We start from the raw sequence: 22220 nt of genomic DNA, 5'->3' as shown, positions 1-22220 counted from the left end.
CTGGTTTAAGTCTTGGTCTGCGGATATGATTTCTAAGTCCAGGCTCCTTTCTCCTCCCTTCAAGGGAAAAATTTTATTTGGTCCAGGCCTGGACTCCATTATTTCTACAGTTACCGGAGGCAAGGATGCCTTCCTACCGCAAGATAAGAAGAACAAGTCTAAGGGACGACAATCTTCTAATTTTCGTTCCTTTTGTTCTGACAAATCCCAACGACAACAATCCTCCAAGCCTGAGCAACCCAAGAGTACTTAGAAGCTGGCTCAGTTCAAGAATAAGTCCAAGCAGAATAAGAAGCCCACAGGAAAAAAAAACGGCATGAAGGGGCGGCCCCCGATCCGGGATCGGATCGTGTAGGGGTCAGACTGTCTCTTTTTTTCAGACGCGGGTTCAAGGGCATACAGGATCTGTAGGTCCTGGAGGTGGTATCTCAGGGATACAAGATAGGCTTAAAATCTCATCCGCCAAGGGGCAGATTCCTTCTCTCAAATCTGTCTACCAGACCAGAAAAGAGGGATGCCTTTCTAGGGTGTGTTCAGGATCTATCCTCCTCAGGAGTTGTTGTCCCGGTGCCTATGGAAGAAAGAGGTTTGGGGTTTTATTTAAACCTTTTCGTGGTCCCAAAGATGGAGGGAACGGTCCGCCCAATTCTGGAACTAAAGTGCTTAAACAAAAAAAAAAAAAAATGATAAGGTCCATCCTTCCTTTAGTTCAGGAAGGCCAGTTTATGACCACTATAGATCTGAAGGACGCTTACCTTCATGTTCCAATTCACAGGGAACACTTTCAGTTCCTGAGGTTTGTATTCCTGGACCAGAACTTCCAGTTCTTGCCCTTGCGTTTGGCCTAGCTGCTGCTCCAAGAATCTTTACAAAGGTTCTGGGGGCTCTTCTAGCCGTTGCCAGAACTCAGGGTATTGCAGTAGCCCCATACTTCTGGTACAAGCACCATCTTTTCATCTTGCAAAAGAATTCTCTGACTCCCTTCTCAGTCTTCTTTGATCACATGGATGGAAGATAAACTTGGAAAATAGTTCTTATCCCAAGTACCAGGGTGGAATTCCTGGGTACTATAATAGACTCCATATCAATGAGTATATTTCTAACAGACCAGAGACGATGCAAGCTAACTTCGGCATGTCTTGCCCTCAGGACCTTCTTGAGTCCCTCTGTAGCTCAGTGTATGGCGGTAATTGGTCTCATAGTGTCCTGCATGGACATCATTCCTTTTGCCATGTTCCGTCTCAGACCTTTACAACTGTGCATGCTGAGACAGTGGAACGGCCATCATTCAGATCCGTCTAAACAGATTGCATTAGACAGCCGGTCGAGAGAATCTCTCTCTTGGTGGCTCTGTCCAGATCATCTGTCCCGAGGGACATGCTTCTTAAGACCATCCTGGGAGATTGTGATTACGGACGCAAGCCTATCCGGATGGGGAGCTGTTTGGGGTGCCAGGAAGGCATAGGGGTTGTGGACTCCGGAGGAGTCCTCACTCCTGATCAATATTTTGGAACTTCTTGCAGTTTTCAAGGCCTTGAAGGCTTGGCCACTTCTGGGTTCGTCCCAGTTTATCAGATTCCAATCAGACAATAACCATCAGGTGGGAACAAGAAGTTCCTTGGTGATGAAGGAAGTATCTCAGATTCTGGAGTGGGTGGAGGTCCACAGCTGTTCGAAGTCAGGAATCCACATTCCGGGTTTGGACATCTGGGAGGCGGATTTTCTCAGCAGGCAATCCTTCCATCCAGATAAATGGTCTCTCCCTCACAAAGTGTTTGCAGAGATATGCAGCAAGTGGGGGATGCTGGAGATGGATCTCATGGCGTCCCGTCTCAATACCAAGCTACCCAGGTACGGGTCGAGGGATCCCCAAGCGGATCTAATAGTTGCACTAGCAGTGCCCTGGAGGTTCAAACTCGTATATCTTTTTCCTCCATTACTGCTTCTTCCTCGAGTGGTGGGCTGTATCAAGCAGGAGTGGGTATCCGTAATCCTGATTGCTCTGCCATGGCCGCGAAGGACGTGGTTCGCGGATCTAGTAGGGATGTCCTCATCTCCTCCATAGAAGTTAGCTTGTTGCAGAGACCTGCTGATACAAGGTTAATTTGTTCATCAAAATCTAGATTCTCTGAGGCTGACAGCGTGGAGATGGAACGCTTAGTCTTAGCCAAGAGAGGTTTCTCTGAGAGTGTCATTGATACTCTTATTCAAGCTCATAAACCAGTTACTCTGTGTATCTACCACAAGGTGTGGAGGACCTACTTATTCTGGTGTGAAGAGCGTGGTTTTTCCTTGCACAGAGTTAAGGTTGCCAGGATCTTATCTTTTCTCCAGGATGGGCTGGAGAAGGGCCTTTCTGCTAGTTACCTGAGGGGACAGATTTAGGCCCTGTCTGTTTTATAGCACATGAGATTGGCTGAGCTTCCAGACGTGCAGTCCTTTAAGGCTCTGATTAGAGTGAGAATTGTGTTTAAATCTGGGGCTCCTCTTTGGAGCCTAAATCTTGTTCTTCGGGTTTTGCAACAGGTTCTGTTTGAGCCTCTGCATTCCGTTAACATTAAATTGTTATCTTGGAAGGTTCTCTTTTTATTGGCTATTGCCTCTGCGCGCAGAGTTTCTGAGATCTCTGCTCTGCAATGTGAGCCCCCTTATCTGATTTTTCATGCAGATAAGGCAGTTTTACATACTAAATTAGGTTTTCTTCCTAAGGTTGTGTCAGATCGCAACATCAATCAGGAGATTGTGGTTCCTTCCTTGTATCCTAATCCTTCTTCATCGATGGAACGCTTACTTCACAATTTGGATGTGGTTCGCGCCTTGAAGGTTTTTCTTCAGGCTACTATGGAGTTTAGACAATCTTCCTCTTTGTTTGTTGTCCGGGGAAGCGTAAGGGGCAGAAGGCTACTTCGACGTCCCTATCTTTTTGGTTAAGGAGTGTAATCCGCTAAGCTTACGAGACAGCGGGTCATCGTCCTTCTGAGAGGATAACGGCTCATTCCACTAGAGCAGTGGCTTCCTTTTGGGCCTTTAAGAACGAGGCCTCTATGGATCAGATTTGTAAGGCCGGCTACCTGGTCCTTCTTACATACTTATTCAAAATTTTACAAGTTTGATATTTTTGCTTCGGCTGAAGCAGCTTTCGGTAGAATAGTTTTGCAGGCTGTGTTGCCCTCAGAATAGGGTCCGCCTCTTCCTTTTTGTTCCCTCCCATTATTCATTCAGTGTCCTCTGGAGCTTTGATATAGTTTTCCCAACAGTAAGGAATGAAGCTGTGGACTCTCCCTATCTTAGGAAGGAAAACATAATTTATGCTTACCAGATAAATTCCTTTCCTTCCAGATAGGGAGAGTCCACAGCCCCCACACGTTTTTTCTTGTCTATGGGCGGTCCCCTATTTATTTTATTCTTCTGGCACCATTTATACCCTAATGTTTCTCCTACTTTTCCTTGTTCCCTCTGCAGAATGACTGGGGTAATGAAAAGTGGGAGGGATATTTAAGCCTTTGACTGGGGTGTCTTTGCCTTTTCCTGGTGGCCAGGTTTTGTATTTCCCAACAGTAAGGATAGAAAGCCGTGGACTCTACCTATCCGGAAGGAAAGGAATCTATCTGGTAAGAAAAAATTATGTTTTTTAAGCATACTTAGGTAGTCTTAGGATCAACAATGCACTACTTGGAGCTAGCTGCTGATTGGTGGCTTCAGGTAGCTCAACTGTTTTCAGCTAGCTCTCAGTAGTGCATTGTTGCTGCTTCCACAAAGAATACCAAGAGAATAAAGCACATTTTTGGGTTTCATGACCCTTTTAAATTATGTAAATATTTTCATTTTACTTCATCACTGTGTAGGAGAAGCCATTTTTCCCTGTAGCTACATAAACTCCCTGCTATGCACATATATCAAATGGTGACTTCCTAGTATGTAACTCCTTGTTCCATTTGCTTTGACAATTTTTGCACTTGTCACTCAGGTGTATTAGTGGCAGATAATCAGCAAGGCTCACATGTGACGCCCTGTGTTAGTTGCTCTACTGCTGGCAGTTTGTTTTGTATTTTCCAGCTACTCGAGTTGAATTTAAAGGGACATTAAACCCAAAAATTTTCTTTCATGATTCAGACAGAAAATGCAGTTTTAAACAACATTCCAATTTACTTCTATTATCAAATTTGCTTAATTCTTTAGATATCCTTTGTTAAAGAAATAACAATGCACATGGGTGAGCCAATCACAAGAGGCAAATATGTGCAGCCACCAATCAGAAGCTACTGAGCCTATCTAGATATGCTTTTCAGCACAGAATATCAAGAGAATGAAGCAAATTAGATAATAGAAGTAAATTAGAACGTTGGGTTTAATGTCCATTTAAGAGAAGTCTGCCCACTGTGACCATAGAATGTACATTGAATCCCTATTTGAGCACCCTGTATTATTAACCACTCTATTTGCAAAATCAGGGTTGCCTTTGGGTTTTTATTTGCATAATCAACAAATGTCTCATAAAAAGACCATGCAATAGCACTAAGTCTGAACTTCAGATGAGTAGTAGATTTTTTTTGTCTTTTTCCACTCCTGTGTCATGTGACAGCCATCAGCCAATCACAAATGCATATACATATATTCTGTGAATTCTTGCACATGCTCAGTGGGAGCTGATGGCTCAGTGTAAATATAAAAAGACTGCACATTTTATTAATGGAAGAAAATTTTAAAGTTATTTAAAACTGCATGCTCTATCTGATTCATGAAAGTGTCATTTTTTTCTTGGTCAAGATCTCAGATAGTGGTGGTAATATTTAGAATGTATTCTTAATTTATTTTTCTGTTTAATGATTTAGATAAGAAATATTATTTAGACATGTCTGGTAGAAATTGAATGTCCATCTCTTGCAATTTTAATTCCAGGTACATGATATTTTTAACTTATTTATTTGTTCTTTCATTGACAGCCATTCCTGTAAATCTTCTTGTAAAGAAAGAGGTACCCAGCCCAACACAATCATGTACTTTTGAAGAATCTATGAAAGGTATTCCTATATTCCCTTTGTAGTATGGTATATATTTACACCAGTTACCTAGCACTGTTGCATGCTAAAATTCAATATCCTGCCACTTTATACATTTCTATAGTTTTATACTGTAATTTTTCTCTACAAATTCTCTGCAAACAGCTGTAATAAGTTGATTTTTAATGGTCTAAAAGTAGAGACATGTATTATATGGGATGTGTGCGTATATGTGTGTGTGTGTATGTGTGTGCATGTACAGTGTGTGTGTGTGTATGTATATGTATGTATATACATGTGTGTGTGTGTGTGTGTATGTGTGTGCATGTACAGTGTGTGTGTGTGTGTGTGTGTGTGTATGTGTATATATATATGTGTGTGTGTATGTGTGTATATATATGTGTGTGTATATATGTGTGTGTATATATATATATATATATATATATATATATATATATATTCCAAAAGAAATGGATACACTTACAGGCACTTTTTCAAGCAGGATTTCTCCAACATAGGTGTGTCCGGTCCACGGCGTCATCCTTACTTGTGGGATATTCTCTTCCCCAACAGGAAATGGCAAAGAGCCCAGCAAAGCTGGTCACATGATCCCTCCTAGGCTCCGCCTTCCCCAGTCATTCTCTTTGCCGTTGTACAGGCAACATCTCCACGGAGATGGCTTAGAGGTTTTTGGTGTTTAAATGTAGTTTTTATTCTTCAATCAAGAGTTTGTTATTTTAAAATAGTGCTGGTATGTACTATTTACTCTGAAACAGGAAAGAGATGAAGATTTCTGTTTGTAAGAGGAAAATGATTTTAGCAACCGTTACTAAAATCAATGGCTGTTTCCACACAGGACTGTTGAGAGGAATTAACTTCAGTTGGGGGAAACAGTGAGCAGACTTTTGCTGCTTGAGGTATGACACATTTCTAACAAGACTCGGTAATGCTGGAAGCTGTCATTTTCCCTATGGGAACCGGTAAGCCATTTTCTTAGTTTAAGTAAAAGAATAAAGGGCTTCATTAGGGCTTAAAAAACTGGTAGACATTTTTCTGGGCTAAAACGATTACTTTACTAAGTATATTTGGCAGATTATTACTTTTAATAGTTGTTAAATCTTGGGGATTGTTTTAATAAAAACGGCAGGCACTGTATTGGACACCTTTTTCACTGGGGGCCTTTTCTAGTCATAGACAGAGCCTCATTTTCGCGCCTCTAATGCGCAGTTGTTTTTGGAAAGCATGGCATGCAGATGCATGTGTGAGGAGCTAAGAACCACTGAAAAAGCTTATAGAAGGCATCATTTGGTATCGTATTCCCCTCTGGGCTTGGTTGGGTCTCAGCAAAGCAGATACCTGGGACTGTATAGGGGTTAAATGTAAAAACGGCTCCGGTTCCGTTATTTTAAGGGTTAAAGCTTTCAAATTTGGTGTGCAATACTTTTAAGGCTTTAAGTTACTGTGGTGAAATTTTGGTGAAATTTGAACAATTCCTTCATACTTTTTCACATATTCAGTAATAAAGTGTGTTCAGTTTGAAATTTAAAGGGACAGTAACGGTTTTATTGTAAAACGTTTTTTGTGCTTTGTTGACAAGTTTAAGCCTGTTTAACATGTCTGAACCATCAGATAACGATGTTCTATATGTATGAAAGCCAATGTGTCTCCCCATTTAATTATATGTGATATATTTGTGTCATAATGTCCAAACAAAGTAGGGATAATAATGCCATAGATATGATATTGCCCAAGATGATTCCTCTAATGAGGGGAGTAAGCATGGTACTGCATCATCCCCTTCTGTGTCTACACCAGTTTTGCCCACACAAGAGGCCCCTAGTACATCTAGTGCGCCAATACTTATTACCATACAACAATTAATGGCTGTAATGGATAATTCTATTGCATGCATTTTTTCCAAAATGCCTACTTATCAGAGAAAGCGTGATTGCTCTGTTTTAAACACTGAAGAGCAAGAGGACGCTGATAATATCTGTTCTGACATACCCTCACACCTATCTGAAGGGGCCAGGAGGGAGGTTTTGTCTGAGGGAGAAATTTCAGATTCAGGGAAAATTTCTCAACAAGCAGAACCTGATATTGTAACTTTTAAATTTAAATTTCAACATCTCCACGCACTACTTAAGGAGGTATTATCTACTCTGGATGATTGTGACAATTTGGTCATTCCAGAGAAATTAGGTAAGATGGACAAGTTCCTAGAGGTTCCGGTGCCCCCCGATGTTTTTCCTATACCCAAGCGGGTGGCGGACATAGTAAATAAGGAGTGGGAAAGGCCCGGCATACCTTTTGTCCTCCCCCTATATTTAAGAAATTAGTTCCTATAGTCGACCCCAGAAAGGACTTATAGCATACAGTCCCCAAGGTCGAGGGGGCGGTTTCTACTCTAAACAAACGCACTTCTATTCCTATAGAAGATAGTTGTGCTTTCAAGATCCTATGGATTAAAGGTTAGAGGGTTTGCTTAAAAAGATGTTTGTTCAGCAAGGTTACCTTCTACAACCAATTTCATGCATTGTTCCTGTCACTACAGCTGCGTGTTTCTGGTTCGAAGAACTAGAAAAGTCGCTCAATAAAGAATCTTCGTACGAGGAGGTTTTGGACAGAGTTCAAGCTCTTAAATTGGCTAACTCTTTTTTATTTTAGATGCCGCTTTGCAATTAGCTAGATTAGCGGCGAATAATTCAGGGTTTGCTATTGTGGCGCGCAGAGCGCTTTTGCTTAACATCCCTTTCAAGGGTAAAACACTGTTTGGCCCTGACTTGAAAGAGATTATTTCAGACATCACTGGGGGAAAGGGCCACGCCCTTCCTCTGGATAGGTCTTTTAAGGCTAAAAAGAAGCCAAATTTTCGTCCCTTTCGCAGAAACGGACCAGCCTCAAATTCTACACCCTCTAAGCAAGAGGGTAATACTTCTCAAACCAAGCCAGCCTGGAGGCCGATGCAAGGCTGGAACAAGGGTAAGCAGGCCAAGTCACCTGCCACTGCTACCAAAACAGCATGAAGTGTTGGCCCCCGATCTGGGAAGGATCTGGTGGGGGGCAGACTTTCTCTCTTTGCTCAGGCTGGGGCAAGAGATGTTCAGGATCCTTGGGCGCTAGAAATAGTTTCTCAAGGTTATCTCCTGGAATTCAGGGAACTACCCCCAAGGGGAAGGTTCCACGGGTCTCAATTATCTTCGAACAGGCATTCTTACACTGTGTAGAAGACCTGTTAAGCATGGGAGTGATTCATCCTGTTCCATTAGGAGAACAAGGGATGGGTTTTTACTCCAACCTGTTCATAATTCCCAAAAAAGAGGGAACATTCAGACCTATTTTAGATCTCAAGATTCTAAACAAGTTTCTAAGGGTTTCATCATTCAAAATGGAAACCATTCGAACGATCCTTCCTACCATCCAGGAAGGTCAATTCATGACCACGGTGGACTTAAAGGATGCGTACCTACGTATTCCTATCCACAAGGAACATTTTCGGTTCCTAAGGTTCGCCTTTCTGGACAAGCATTACCTGTGGCACTTCCATTCGGATTAGCCACTGCTCCAAGGATTTTCACAAGGGTACTAGGGTCCCTTCTAGCGGTGCTAAGACCAAGGGGCATTGCAGTAGTACCTTACTTGGACGACATCCTGATTCAAGTGTCGTCTCTGTCAAAAGCAAGGGCTCATACGGACATTGTCCTAGCCTTTCTCAGATCTCACAGGTGGAAAGTGAACATAGAAAAAAGTTCTCTGTCCCCGTCAACAAGAGTTCCCTTCTTGGGAACAATAATAGTTTCCTTAGAAATGAAGGTTTTTCTGACAGAGGCCAGAAAATCAAAACTTCTAAGCTCTTGTCAGGTACTTCATTCTGTTCTTCTTCCTTCCATAGCGCAGTCCATGGAAGTAATAGGTTTGATGGTTGCGGCAATGGACATAGTTCCTTTTGCACGAATTCATCTAAGACCATTGCACCTGTGCATGCTCAGACAGTGGAATGGGGATTATACAGACTTGTCTCCGACGATACAAGTAGATCAAATAACCAGAGATTCACTCCGTTGGTGGCTGACCCTGGACAACCTGTCACAGGGAATGAGCTTCCGCAGACCAGAATAGGTCATTGTCACGACCGACGCCAGTCTGGTGGGCTGGGGCGCGGTCTGGGAACCCCTGAAAACTCAGGGTCTATGGTTTCGGGAAGACTCTCTTCTCCCGATAAACATAATGGAACTGAGAGCGATATTCAATGCTCTCAAGGCTTGGCCTCGACTAGCAAAGGCCAAATTCATAAGGTTTCAATCAGACATCATGACGACTGTTACATATATCAACCATCAGGGGGTAACAAGGAGTTCCCTGGCGATGGAGGAGCATCCGGGGGAGTGGGAACTCCATCTGGAAATCTTTGCCCAAATAACTCAATTATGGGGCATTCCAGACATGGTTCTGATGGCCTCTCGTCAGAACTTCATGGTCCCTTGTTACGGGTCCAAATCCAGGGATCCCAAGGCGACTCTATTGGATACAATAGTAGCACCTTGGATCTTCAACCTAGCTTATGTATTCCCACCGTTTCCTCTCATTCCCAGGCTGGTAGCCAGGATCAATCTGGAGAGGGCTTCGGTGACCTTTATAGTTCCTGTGTGGCCACGCAGGACTTGGTATGCAGACCTGGTGAATGTGTCATCGGCTCCACCATGGAAGCTACCTTTGAGACAGGACCTTCTTATTCAGGGTCCATTCGAACATCCGAATCTGGTTTTCCTCCAACTGACTGCTTGGAGTTTGAACGCTTGATTTTATCAAAGCGTGGGTTTTCAGATTCTGTAATAGATACTCTTATTCAGGCTAGAAAGCCTGTAACTAGAAAAATTTACCATAATATATGGAAAAAATATATCTGTTGGTGTGAATCTAAAGGATTCCCATGGAACAAGATAAAAATTCCTAAGATTCTTTCCTTTCTACAAGAAGGTTTGGAGAAAGGATTTTCTGCGAGTTCTCTGAAGGGACAGATCTCTGCTTTATCTGTTTTACTTCACAAAAGGCTGGCAGCTGTGCCAGACGTTTAAGCGTTTGTTCAGGCTCTGGTTAGAATCAAGCCTGTTTACAGACCTTTGACTCTTCCCTGGAGTCTTAATCTAGTTCTTTCAGTTCTTCAAGGGGTTCCGTTTGAACCCTTACATTCCGTAGATATTAAGTTATTATCTTGGAAAGTTTTGTTTTAGGTTGCAATTTCTTCCGCTAGAAGAGTTTCTGAGTTATCTGCTCTGCAGTGTTCTCTGCCCTATCTGGTCCATGCAGATAAGGTGGTTTTTACGTACTGAGCCTGGTTTTCTTCCGAAGGTTGTTTCCAACAAAAATATTAACCAGGAGATAGTTGTACCACCTTTGTGTCCGAATCCAGTTTCATAGAAGGAACGTTTGTTACACAATTTGGACGTTGTCCGTGCTCTAAAATTCTATTTAGATGCTACAAAGGATTTCAGACAAACATCTTCCTTGTTTGTTGTTTATTCTGGTAAAAGGAGAGGTCAAAAAGCAACTTCTACCTCTCTATCTTTTGGGCTTAAAAGCATCATCAGATTGGCTTATGAGACTGCCGGACGGCAGCCTCCTGAAAGAATCACAGCTCATTCCACTAGGGCCGTGGCTTCCACATGGGCCTTTAAGAACGAGGCTTCTGTTGATCAGATATGTAAGGCAGCGACTTGGTCTTCACTGCACACTTTTACCAAATTTTACAAATTTGATACTTTTGCTTCTTCTGAGGCTATTTTTGGGAGAAAGGTTTTGCAAACCGTGGTGCCTTCCATCTAGGTGACCTGATTTGCTCCCTCCCATCATCCGTGTCCTAAAGCTTTGGTATTGGTTCCCACAAGTAAGGATGACGCCGTGGACCGGACACACCTATGTTGGAGAAAACAGAATTTATGTTTACCTGATAAATTACTTTCTCCAACGGTGTGTCCGGTCCACGGCCCGCCCTGGTTTTTTAATCAGGTCTGATGATTTATTTTCTTTAACTACAGTCACCACGGTATCATATGATTTCTCCTATGCAAATATTCCTCCTTTACGTCGGTCGAATGACTGGGGAAGGCGGAGCCTAGGAGGGATCATGTGACCAGCTTTGCTGGGCTCTTTGCCATTTCCTGTTGGGGAAGAGAATATCCCACAAGTAAGGATGACGCCGTGGACCGGACACACCGTTGGAGAAAGTAATTTATCAGGTAAACATAAATTCTGTTTTTAATCCATCATTCTGTAACGTTTCGGGGTCACCCCCGTCTTCAGACAAAAAATTTACACACCTATAAAACCCATCTTACCTCTTTTTATACCCTCCACTGTGAACTGTTTGCCATGCCGCTGTCGGCGGCGCTCCGGATGCCCGTGACGTCATCTTCCTGTTCCTGTCCCAAAGATGATGCATATAGTTTGCCCGTTGTCATGGCAACCCCAATGCCGCTTCCCAGCTGCTACAGAAAGCAGTATGCTACCTACTATATCCACACCTAAAGTATATATAAAGTTAAAAACACATGATATATACGTTCATTAGAAATTGGCAGATATCAAGTTACAACAAACAATATTTATTTCATGGAATTGTCAAGAGTTCATGAGCTAGTGACGTATGGGATATACAATCCTACCAGGAGGGGCAAAGTTTCCCAAACCTCAAAATGCCTTTAAGTACACCCCTCACCACACCCACAATTCAGTTTTACAAACTTTGCCTCTCTATGGAGATGGTGAAGTAAGTTTGTGCTAAGATTTCTACGTTGATATGCACTTCTCAGCATTTTGAAGCCCGATTCCTCTCAGAGTACAGTGAATGTCAGAGGGATGTGAAGGGAGTTTCACCTATTGAATTCTATGGTTTTCCTTGCGGGAAATCTTTTCATAAGTTCTCTGTTATCGGTCGTAGAGATTAATCTCCTACCTCCCTTTTCAGATCGACTATATACTCTCATATTCCATTACCTCTACTGATAACTGTTTCAGTACTGGTTTGGCTATATGTGGATTGGTGTCTTTCGGTAAGCATGTTTTCATTACTTAAAGGGACAGTAAACCTTAAAAATAATGTTATATAATTCTGCACATAGTGCAGAATTATATAACATTATTTAAGTGCTATAGTTCTAAACGGCTTTTTTCTCTTCAAATAAGTAAAAATTACGGCGCTTTTACAGACCCGCTCTCTGCTGAGCGGGTCTGTAATATTTAGTCAGCGCATCGGGCCAGCTGTATAGTCACAGCCCGGCCCGACCGCGCCATAGCACTAAGTGCAGCTCGCTCCTGTCACAGGAGCGAGCTGCACTTAATCTTATGGCGCGGTCGGGCCGGGCTGTGACTATACAGCTGGCCCGATGCGCTGACTAAATATTAAAGACCCGCTCAGCAGAGAGCGGGTCTGTAAAAGCGCCGTCATTTTTACTTAGTTGAAGAGAAAAAGACGTTTAGAACTATAGCACTTAAATAATGTTATATAATTCTGCACTATGTGCAGAATTATATAACATTATTTTTAAGGTTTACTATCCCTTTAAGACACTCTCAGCTATGGTTTGGCACTTTATATATTAATGTAAAGTTCTAAATATATGTATTGTACTTATATTTGCCATGAGTCAGGTTTATGTATATTTCCTTTTGCAGACTTTCAGTTTCAAAATTGGGAAAACATATTTCGGAAGTTTTTTTTTTTTTTTTTCTTACCTGGGGTTTAGTCTTTTCTTCAAAATTGACTGTTTTTCATTAATTTTCGCGTGCAAAAATTAGGCTCGCGAGGCCGCAAAATGCTCATATTTATGCATCATTCTATGCCCGAAAATTTTTTTGGCGCGAAGGTACGTTCGGTGATGCAGATTCGTCATTTCCGTTGACGCCAGGTCTCCTTGCACAAGGTTGAGTCTGCCATGATGCGAGTTGCGTCATTTCCGGATGTTGTTAGCGCCAAAAAAAAAATCATTTTGCGTTGCGTGTGATTCTTGGCGCCAAATAATCTAATTATTTAAACCCCACTTCTGATATGCCTCTTGCCTTTTTCTATGCTCAGAGGGCTATGCTGTTTGCATTTTTTCCCATTCCTGAAACTGCCATATAAGGAAATTGATCATTTTGCTTTATATGTTATTTTTTCTATTACATTTGCAAGATGTCTCAATCTGTTCCTGTCTCAGAAACCACTGTTGGATCCCTGCTGCTTGATAACAGTTCTACCAAAGATAAGTGTATCTGTTGTAAGTTAGCGGAGATTATATCTCCAGCTGTAGTATGTAACAATTGTCATGATAAGCTTTTACATGCAGAGAATGTATCCATCAGTACTAGTATAATGCCTGTTGTTCCTTCAACATCTAATGTACATGGTATCCCTGTGAATATAGAAGATTTTATTGCTGTTGCGATTCAGAAGGCTTTGTCTGCTATTCCGCCTTCTAATAAACGCAAAAATTCTTTTAAAACTTCTCATAAAGTTGATGAGATTTCAAATGAGCGAAAATATACTGAATTTTCCTCCTCTGATGAGGATCTATCTGTTTCAGAAGATCCTACCTCAGATATTGACACTGACAAATCTACTTATCTCTTTAAGATAGAGTATATTCGTTCCTTGTTAAAAGAGGTGTTTATTACTTTGGATATTGAGGAAACTAGTCCTCTTGATACTAAAACTAGAAAACATTTAAATTCTGTTTATAAACCTCTTGTGGTTACTCCAGAGGTTTTTCTAGTTCCTGATGCTATTTCTGATATGATTTCAAAGGAATGGAATAGGCCTGGTACTTTTTATTCCTTCTTCTAGGTTTAAAAATTTGTATCCTTTGCCAGCAGTCAGATTGGAGTTTTGGGAAAGATCCCAAAAAGCTTAGTGCAACATGAACAGATCCTGATTTGTCTAGCATTGTTCGCTTGCTTCAACATGCTAATAATTTTATCTGTGATGCTATTTTTGATATAATCAAAATTGATGTTAAATCTATGTTTTTAGCTATTTTAGCTAGAAGAGCTTTGTGGCTCAAGTATTGGAATTCTGACATGGTATCTAAGTCTAGATTACTATCTCTTTCTTTCCAAGGTAACAATTTATTTGGTGCTCAGTTGGATTCAATTATTTCAACTGTCACTGGGGGGAAGGAAGTTTTTTACCTCAGGATAAAAAATCTAAGGGTAAATCTAAAGCTTATAATTGTTTTCGTTCTTTTCGACAGAATAAGGAACAGAAACCAAATCCTTCCCCCAAAGAATCTGGTTCCAATTGGAAACCTTCTTCAAGTTGGAATAAATCCAAGCCTTTTAAGAAACCAAAGCCAGCACCCAAGTCTGCATGATGGTGCGGCCCTCATTCCAGCTCAGCTGGTGGGGGGCAGATTGAAATTTTTCCAAAACATTTGGGCAGATTCTGTCCAAAATCATTGGATTCAGAGTATTGTCTCTCAAGGGTATCGAATAGGAGTCAGGGTAAGACCTCCTGTGAGATTTTTTCTCTCGCGCGTTCCAGCAAATCCAGTGAAGGCTCAGGCTTTTCTGAAGTGTGTTTCAGATCTAGAGCTTTCAGGGGTAATCATACTGTCTCAGGAACAGGGTCTGGGGTTTTATTCAAATCTTTATTGTCCCAAAGAAAGAAAATTCATTCAGGCCAGTTCTAGATCTGAATATTTTTAATAATTTTGTAAGAGTGCCAACTTTCAAAATGGTGACTATAAGGACTATTCTGCCTTTTGTTCAGCAAGGTCATTACATGTCCACGATAGACTTACAGGATGCATATCTTCATATTCCGATTAATCCAGATCACTATCGGTTTCTTAGATTCTCTTTTCTGGACAAGCATTACCAATTTGTCGCTCTTACATTTGGCCTAGCGAGAGCTCCAATAATTTTTTCAAAGGTTCTCGGTGCCCTACTCTCTGTAATCAGAGAACAGGGTATTACGGTGTTTCCTTATTTGGACGATATCTTGGTACTAGCTCAGTCTTTACATTCTGCCGAATCTCACACAAATAAAATAGTGTTGTTTCTTCAAAGACATGGTTGGAGGATCAATTTACCAAAAAGTTACTTGATTCCTCAGACAAGGGTCAACTTTTTAGGTTTCCAGATAGATTCAGTGTCCATGACGAATACAGTTTGTTTCAGCTTGTCGGAACCTTCAGTCTCAATTATTCCCTTCAGTGGCTATGTGCATGGAAGTTTTAGGTCTCATGACTGCAGCATCGGATGCAGTCCCCTTTGCTCGTTTTCATATGAGACCTCTCCAGCTTTGGATGCTGAACCAATGGTGCAGGGATTATACAAATATATCACAGTTAATATCCTTAAATCCCTTAGAACACCATCGTATAGTTCAAGGGGCCTCTTTTGTTCATCAACAGATGCAAGTCTTTCAGGTTGGGGAGCTGTCTGTGGATCTCTGACAGCACAAGGGGTTTAGAAACTTCAAGAGGCGAGGTTACCAATCAATATTTTAGAACTCCGTGCTATTTTCAGGGCTCATCAGGTTTGGCCTCTGTTGAAGAGAGAACCATTCATTTGTTTTCAGACAGACCATATCACAACTGTGGCAGATATGTCAATCATCAGGGTGGGACTCAGTCTCCTAGCTATGAAAGAATTATCTTGGATACTTTCTTGGGCGGAATCCAGCTCTTGTCTAATTTCTGCGGTACATATCCCAGGTGTAGACAATTGGGAAGCGGATTATCTCAGCCGTCATACTTTACATCCGGGGGAGTGGTCTTTCCATCCAGATGTGTGTTTTCAGATTGTTCAGATGTGGGGTCTTCCAAAAATAGATCTGATGGCCTCCCATCTAAACAAGAAACTTCCCAGGTACCTGTCCAGGTCCAGGGATCCTCAGGCAGATCCCATACGTCACTAGCTCATGGACTCTTGCCAGTTACATGAAAGAAAGCATAATTTATGTAAGAACTTACCTGATAAATTCATTTCTTTCATATTGGCAAGAGTCCATGAGACCCACCCTTTTTATGGTGGTTATGTTTTTTGTATAAAGCACAATTATTTTTCCAGTTCCTTTTTTTATGCTTTTTACTCCTTTTTCTATCACCCCACTACTTGGCTATTTGTTAAACTGAATTGTGGGTGTGGTGAGGGGTGTATTTATAGGCATTTTGAGGTTGGGAAACTTTGCCCCTCCTAGTAGGATTGTGTATCCCATACATCACTAGCTCATGGACTCTTGCCAACATGAAATAAATTAATTTGACAGGTAAGTTCTTACATATATTATGTTTTCTCATAATTAGTGCCTCGAGTATTAGATAAATTAAATTAGTACAATATGTCCACTGTAGCCAATATATTGGCTGTCATAGGGACCGGAGAGCACATTAAAGGCCATATATAACCTAATGCCTATGACATAATCTTTAAGTTATAATATAGGGTTAGAGTCACTGGCCAGTACTAGGGACATAGGACCTAGAGAATTGATATTGCATCTAATATGCATAAGCAAGTGTGGGTACGATAAATGGAATACTCAGATGACCATAAGAGAGAAAATGATAAAGGAGAAAAGAGAGCTATTGTTTTGCTCTCTTTTACACACTGTGTGTATGTATGTATATATAGGTCCACTATTCCTGGACAAGTTCGAAATTTGACTTTTAACAATCTTTAACATTGAGTGTCCTATTAACTTTTTTTCTCCGGGCTAGAAGCTTTTAATATATATAATATATATATATATATACCAATCTCCTATAAAGGATAAGCACAGTCTTACACAGTTATCACAACTGCCAGGGTGCACTTAATAATCATATTAACATTCTCCGTTGTAGAAAAGGCATTCTCTGTAAAATTTTGGAAATAAATATGATACTTGGATGAAGACCAGTGAGTGCCTTTTCTACGATGGAGAATGTATGTGTGTGTGTATGTATGTATATATATATATATATATATATATATATATATATATATATATATATATATATATATATATATATATATATAAACACACATGCGGCGAGTAAAAATGTGACTTTTTTTCCTATCTTTAGCATTGAATGGACTAGTAACTTTTCTTTAATAACTAGTATACTATAGTGATATATACATCCCATATACAGTATATATAGTTTCTTAATGTATTGGGTACAGAGCAGCAATGCATTACTGAGAGCTAGCTGAACACATCTGGTAAGCCAATGACAAAAGATACATATAGGTAGCACATTGTCGATCCTGAGCGTACCTAGGTATACTTGTCAGTTTACTTATATTATCAATGTATTTGTTATCTTGATATGCTTAGTAGAAACGTATACTAATATTTCATGCTCAATCTAAATCGCACAAGTTTAATTTTGACTTTCATTTCCCTTAAAGGAAAAAAACAAAGGATATTCAAGCCTCCAAAATTTAATAAGATCCTTTATTTCCACATTGGGTCCTCAGAACAAAACATACAACGTTTCAAGCCTATTGAAGGCTCTTAGTCATTTATAATTGAACATAATTGGAGGCTGGAATATCCTTTGTTTTTTGGATTGTGCATTGGGACTTGGCAGGTCCTCTTATTCCGTGCCCCACAAGGACTGGTGTGCTGTTTTTCAAACTTTTTGAGTGATTATTTCCCTGCGAGGGACATAAGACAGGTTGAGATCTGTGCATATCCTAAAATGGCTAGTTAAAAATAGTTTGCCTAAAAAAAATTTTAAAAATTGCTGGCAAGTAGATTAAAATAATTTTAAAAAATAAGCAAAATTAATTACATAGCTAAGCTGCCTGGAGCAGCCAACTCCACCCCCCCCCCTTAGTGTTTAGATACAGGCATTGTATTTCAACTGAGTTCACAGCTTCTAGGCATTCTCCAGCAGATGATCCCTGTGCACTTTTGTATTCTACCTAAACAAAAATAGATATAGATACAGCCACAGAAAGAAAAAAAGAAATGGTTAATAGCGAGGCACTACAGTATAAATTTGCTGGTAAAGTAATTAGTAAGTACATATTATTATATTTTGTCTCGATCCCAACTTGTTTTATGTCACTTTTAACAATCAGCCTATTTCAGTATGCTTTCATATGTACCATAGTGTACCAAGATTTAAATTTGATAATAAAAGTAAAATCTAAAGCTGAATAGAATTGTATCCTTTTATATGAATTATTGAAGTTTGATTCCCATGTCCCTTTCAAGCTACTGGCATCGTTGTTTATTGCCAATGTCCTTGGGCTCCACATGTGACTTTTGTTTTTGTAGTCTAATTTGCCTTTGCATTCTCTTGTGATAAAAGAATGCAGGTTTATGAATGGTAGATGTTTTGGAGTTGACCGGTGATTTGGAATAAAGAGGAGAGGGCAAACAGCTTCCACTAATTCCTTAAACATACAAACACATGTGGGAATTTTCAGAACCAGCAGAATTCCATGTATTGCATCATTCAGTGAGTGTAAATTATTGTAGCACATGTGTTACAAGATAGCACCCATCTGCTGGTCCGGTGTTCATTTCTGTGTGCAGACACCAATGAAAATATATACTGTTTGTTGTCTATGTAATCCAACCCAGAATAGCCCTGGTGTATCAAGACAGCACTAGAATATTTGCCAAGGGAAAAGCTATTTCGAATTCTTTTAAATTGCATTTGAAACCTCTGAACACAGTGAAGTACTGAAAAGGTTTGCTGTCTTCCTACCCCGTGCCTGCCAAGAAAATAACATACCTCATAATTTCCTCAAATAGTAAGTTGCTGTCTGAGATATTTTAGTTTTAAAAAAAAAATCATAATTAGTGAGCCATACACAGGCCTATTTTATGAATATGAAGCAGATATCTGAATATATATTTACAACCACCTCCATTACATGGTTTGCTCCAAAAATTATTTTGTACCCTATTAAATTAGGACCTTACTATTTCAACTCTTGCAAAATATTATACCATAGAAGGACATTAAATTGCTGGGTACAACTACAGTAACATGGTAACTACTTAATATTCTATTGTTTTACCTCCTGTACCTGCAGCTCTCTTTAACCCCTTAACAATGCTGGTCTTTCTATGGGCCTTGTTTTTTTCAATATTACGGTTTCGCCGCTAGTTGCACGAGGGTATAATAGTGTGGTTTTTCCCTTTGGTGGTGAGACCCGCGCTATTATAGGCAGGAAACCCCTTAACGACCAGTGATGTACAATGTATGTTGTGGTCGTTAACTGGTTAAAGCCTTTTTCTTATTTTAACACAATACAGAATCCAGTTGGTAAAGCTCTACATTTTGTACTGGGCGCCGCCATCACTTTTACCAATCTGTAATGTCACCAGCTTTTTTTTACCACTACCTTGCTCATTTTTGCAACAATACTAGCATGTTGAGTAGGTACTGTGCTACTGTTATACTCAGCAGTAATTTCCCTTTAACCTGGGGAAATGTAAGACACTTTAGTAAATCAACAAAATAAAATGTATGCATATTATATGCTAGTTTGACATTGTCCATTTAGTTTCCATGAATTCATATGCTTTTTCTAAACTAACCTTTTCTATATTAGAAGAAAATGAAAGTCCATTTCTAGTAGTGATAGGTTTGATATACCCATAGACATTATGCAGTTGAATGCACGCGCTTTTGTGTAAGAAGCCTCATGCTATTTTGTGATCAGGAAGGTGATGCAGGGCCTGGTATGTCAGACCTCTGTTTCAGAATGCCTTCCTGGCCAGACGTTGGATTCCTATCAAAGGCTCCCACAATGCTTGGAAATTAATAGCTCATGATGTCAAGGAAGCAGGGAAAGGAACAGAGAGAATAAAGTAACTGTTAAGTGAGAGAACAGATGGGAATGTGAGACGTTTTGCCACAAAGTGCTCTCGGCTTCTTCTCTGATTATACAGTTTTCTATTTTTATTCATCAAGCAAATACCAAGTGTGCTCTCAGTATCATTCATCCGATTACTTCCATAATTGGAGTCATTATTTCACCTGTCAAAGACTGTACAACAAGAATTTATTAAAAAAGTGAGAAAAAAGCAAGATATAGATAAATGGAATTGGAACAGTCCTGCAGTCCTATTTGTCTTTTTGCAACTTGTAGTTTGTACTATTAAAGTAAACTGCTTGAGATTGTAATATAAAATCTTTAGTTTAGTTATGCATAATAAAACAATATTGTTATCATGTGTAACTGATAAAGGTGATAGTCTGGGACATTGCAGAGTACCTGTTTCATACAGATCATATACTGATGACAATTAAATAAAATGTACTGATCTTTGAGCCACAGTAGTGAATGTGTTGATGTTGTTTTTATTTTTGTTTTTTATTCTGTATCTTGCAGCACCAAATCCATCTGGCGGAAACCTTGAGCAAGCTAATTTACTTCCAAGTTCACGGGGATCTCCAATCAAATCAAGCAGTATAATCAAAAACGAAGATGCCCCTATGGAGCTCCTCACAGGAGAGCAAAGATCCTCGCCTGCATATAAAGTGGGTTTGTCTTCCAGGGTACCTCTTATTAAATTATTATTATTATCATTTATTTTTATAGCTCCACAGTATTTTGCAGAGCCTAATATATGATCGTTGCCGTATACAGTACAATATAATTAGACTTGAATAGGAGGCGTGGGGTCCTGCTTTGGAGAGCTTAAAATATATGTCCTGTTTTTATCACATATTGGACTATTTCTGAATTTAGTATCTTACTCACTTTTGTTGTTTTAATTTTTATGGGAACTTTTTCCATCTTAATGTAATTTCAGTGGAGATAAACATTCAGGAACCCCTAGTAGGATATACATTTATTACTATGATTTTATTTTTATTACCTAACAAATTGCACATATTGATAGGTTGATGAAGATGTCTTTAAGATATTTTTTTTTTCCTCACACTCTAATTGATCTATATCAGCACTGGTTCATAGACTTCCAGTAAGCATTAAAGTACATAAGCGAAAGAGTAGGTGAAAACCCTGGTTTCCTTCTTAAACGGGAAGAGTCCACAGCTGCATTCTTTACTTTTGGGAATTCAGAGCCTGGCCACCAGGAGGAGGCTAAGACACCCCAGCCAAAGGCTTAAACACCTCACCCACTTCCCTCATCCCCCAGTAATTCTTTGCCTTTCGTCACAGGAGGTTATCAGAGAATTGTCAGAAGATTGAAGATAGTCTCTTGTAGAGGGTAGTAGCGAAATGGGACTGGAGTTTTAAGTAATCCTGTCAGCCTCTCATTGAGAGCATGGATGAAAGTTAGAGTCCGGAGATGCAGGGAGTGTCGTCTCTGCGAAACCATCCCGACTCATGTTAACAGCTCCTTGGCAATCAGCGTTGACGAGTTTCGCTGCCTGCTTTTATTCACTCAAATACATGTCAGAAGCAATGCTACTATCTGTCACACTTGAAGAGCTGTGTTCCTGTTTCACGGCGTAGATTCCTGTAAGATCGCTTCATTTTATTTTGATATGTGAATGTAATGTTAACGAAAGAGGTCGGGGTCCCAGTGGGACTCCTTTATCTTAAAATGGAATCAATGGTTAATATCTCTTGTGGGGGGGTATTGAACAGGGGGGGGGGCTTTAATTATTTTGCTATGTGATCTGTCTGCTAATCTGTAGTGATGCTTGGGCTCATGGTTATTCGGAACATAATGGCCTTATCAGACTGCTCGGTCCTTTTGGGCTGGTGCACCTTTTTTGCTGACTTACACGGTGCACCTCGTGACCGGGTGTGGTCACGTAATTCCATTTCAATACCCTGACCGAGTGGCGACGGAGAGAGTCTGTTTGTTAGTTGTCTGGTTCACAGGAGGTGGTGAGTGCCCCAGCCACTGGGGGTGTAAAGTGCCGTTTAGTCTTAGTCCATATTTGAAAAACTCCAAGTTATGGAGGATTCTGATTTTCTAGAGACGAACATCTCCGACTCGGAGTATACATCTTGTGAGGAGTATGAAATGGCCCGGGTTATCCATGCCCATCAGTTTTTTTTTCCGTTTACCGTTCTAGAGTAGTCTCTTACCTCGAATCGGGGAATGTAGAGTGCGTTGAGCCATCCGCCTCTGAGGATTCCATGTCCCGTGAGGCGTGTGCCCCAGAACCTTCTTTTGCTACGCAAGCAGGTGTCCCTATTGCCGTTACTCTTCCGGAAGGCGGCCGTTTCCTCCAGAGGTTACGGTACGGTTCCGCATGGCCATATCTATGGTGCTGGCACATTTATATCTCCCAAGAGAAGTATTTT

At 40.4% G+C, this 22220-nt stretch overlaps 1 protein-coding gene across 4 annotated transcripts in view; it reads left to right on the top strand.

Moving 5' to 3' along the window:
- The window catches only part of NFAT5 (nuclear factor of activated T cells 5), a 436025-nt gene that overhangs the window by 346298 nt on the left and 67507 nt on the right, over positions 1 to 22220 (top strand). For all 4 annotated transcript variants that reach the window (XM_053699472.1, XM_053699473.1, XM_053699475.1 and 1 more), the window contains 2 exons: positions 4944 to 5021; positions 20325 to 20473. In XM_053699472.1, coding sequence (XP_053555447.1) covers positions 4944 to 5021; positions 20325 to 20473 — 227 coding nt within the window. The remainder of the gene's footprint in view (positions 1 to 4943; positions 5022 to 20324; positions 20474 to 22220) is intronic.

This window comes from Bombina bombina, chromosome 1, assembly GCF_027579735.1.
Source record: "Bombina bombina isolate aBomBom1 chromosome 1, aBomBom1.pri, whole genome shotgun sequence".
Lineage (NCBI taxonomy): Eukaryota > Metazoa > Chordata > Amphibia > Anura > Bombinatoridae > Bombina > Bombina bombina.
The sequence above is the reverse complement of the archived record's forward strand: the minus strand, read 5'-3'. Positions and strand labels throughout refer to the sequence as shown.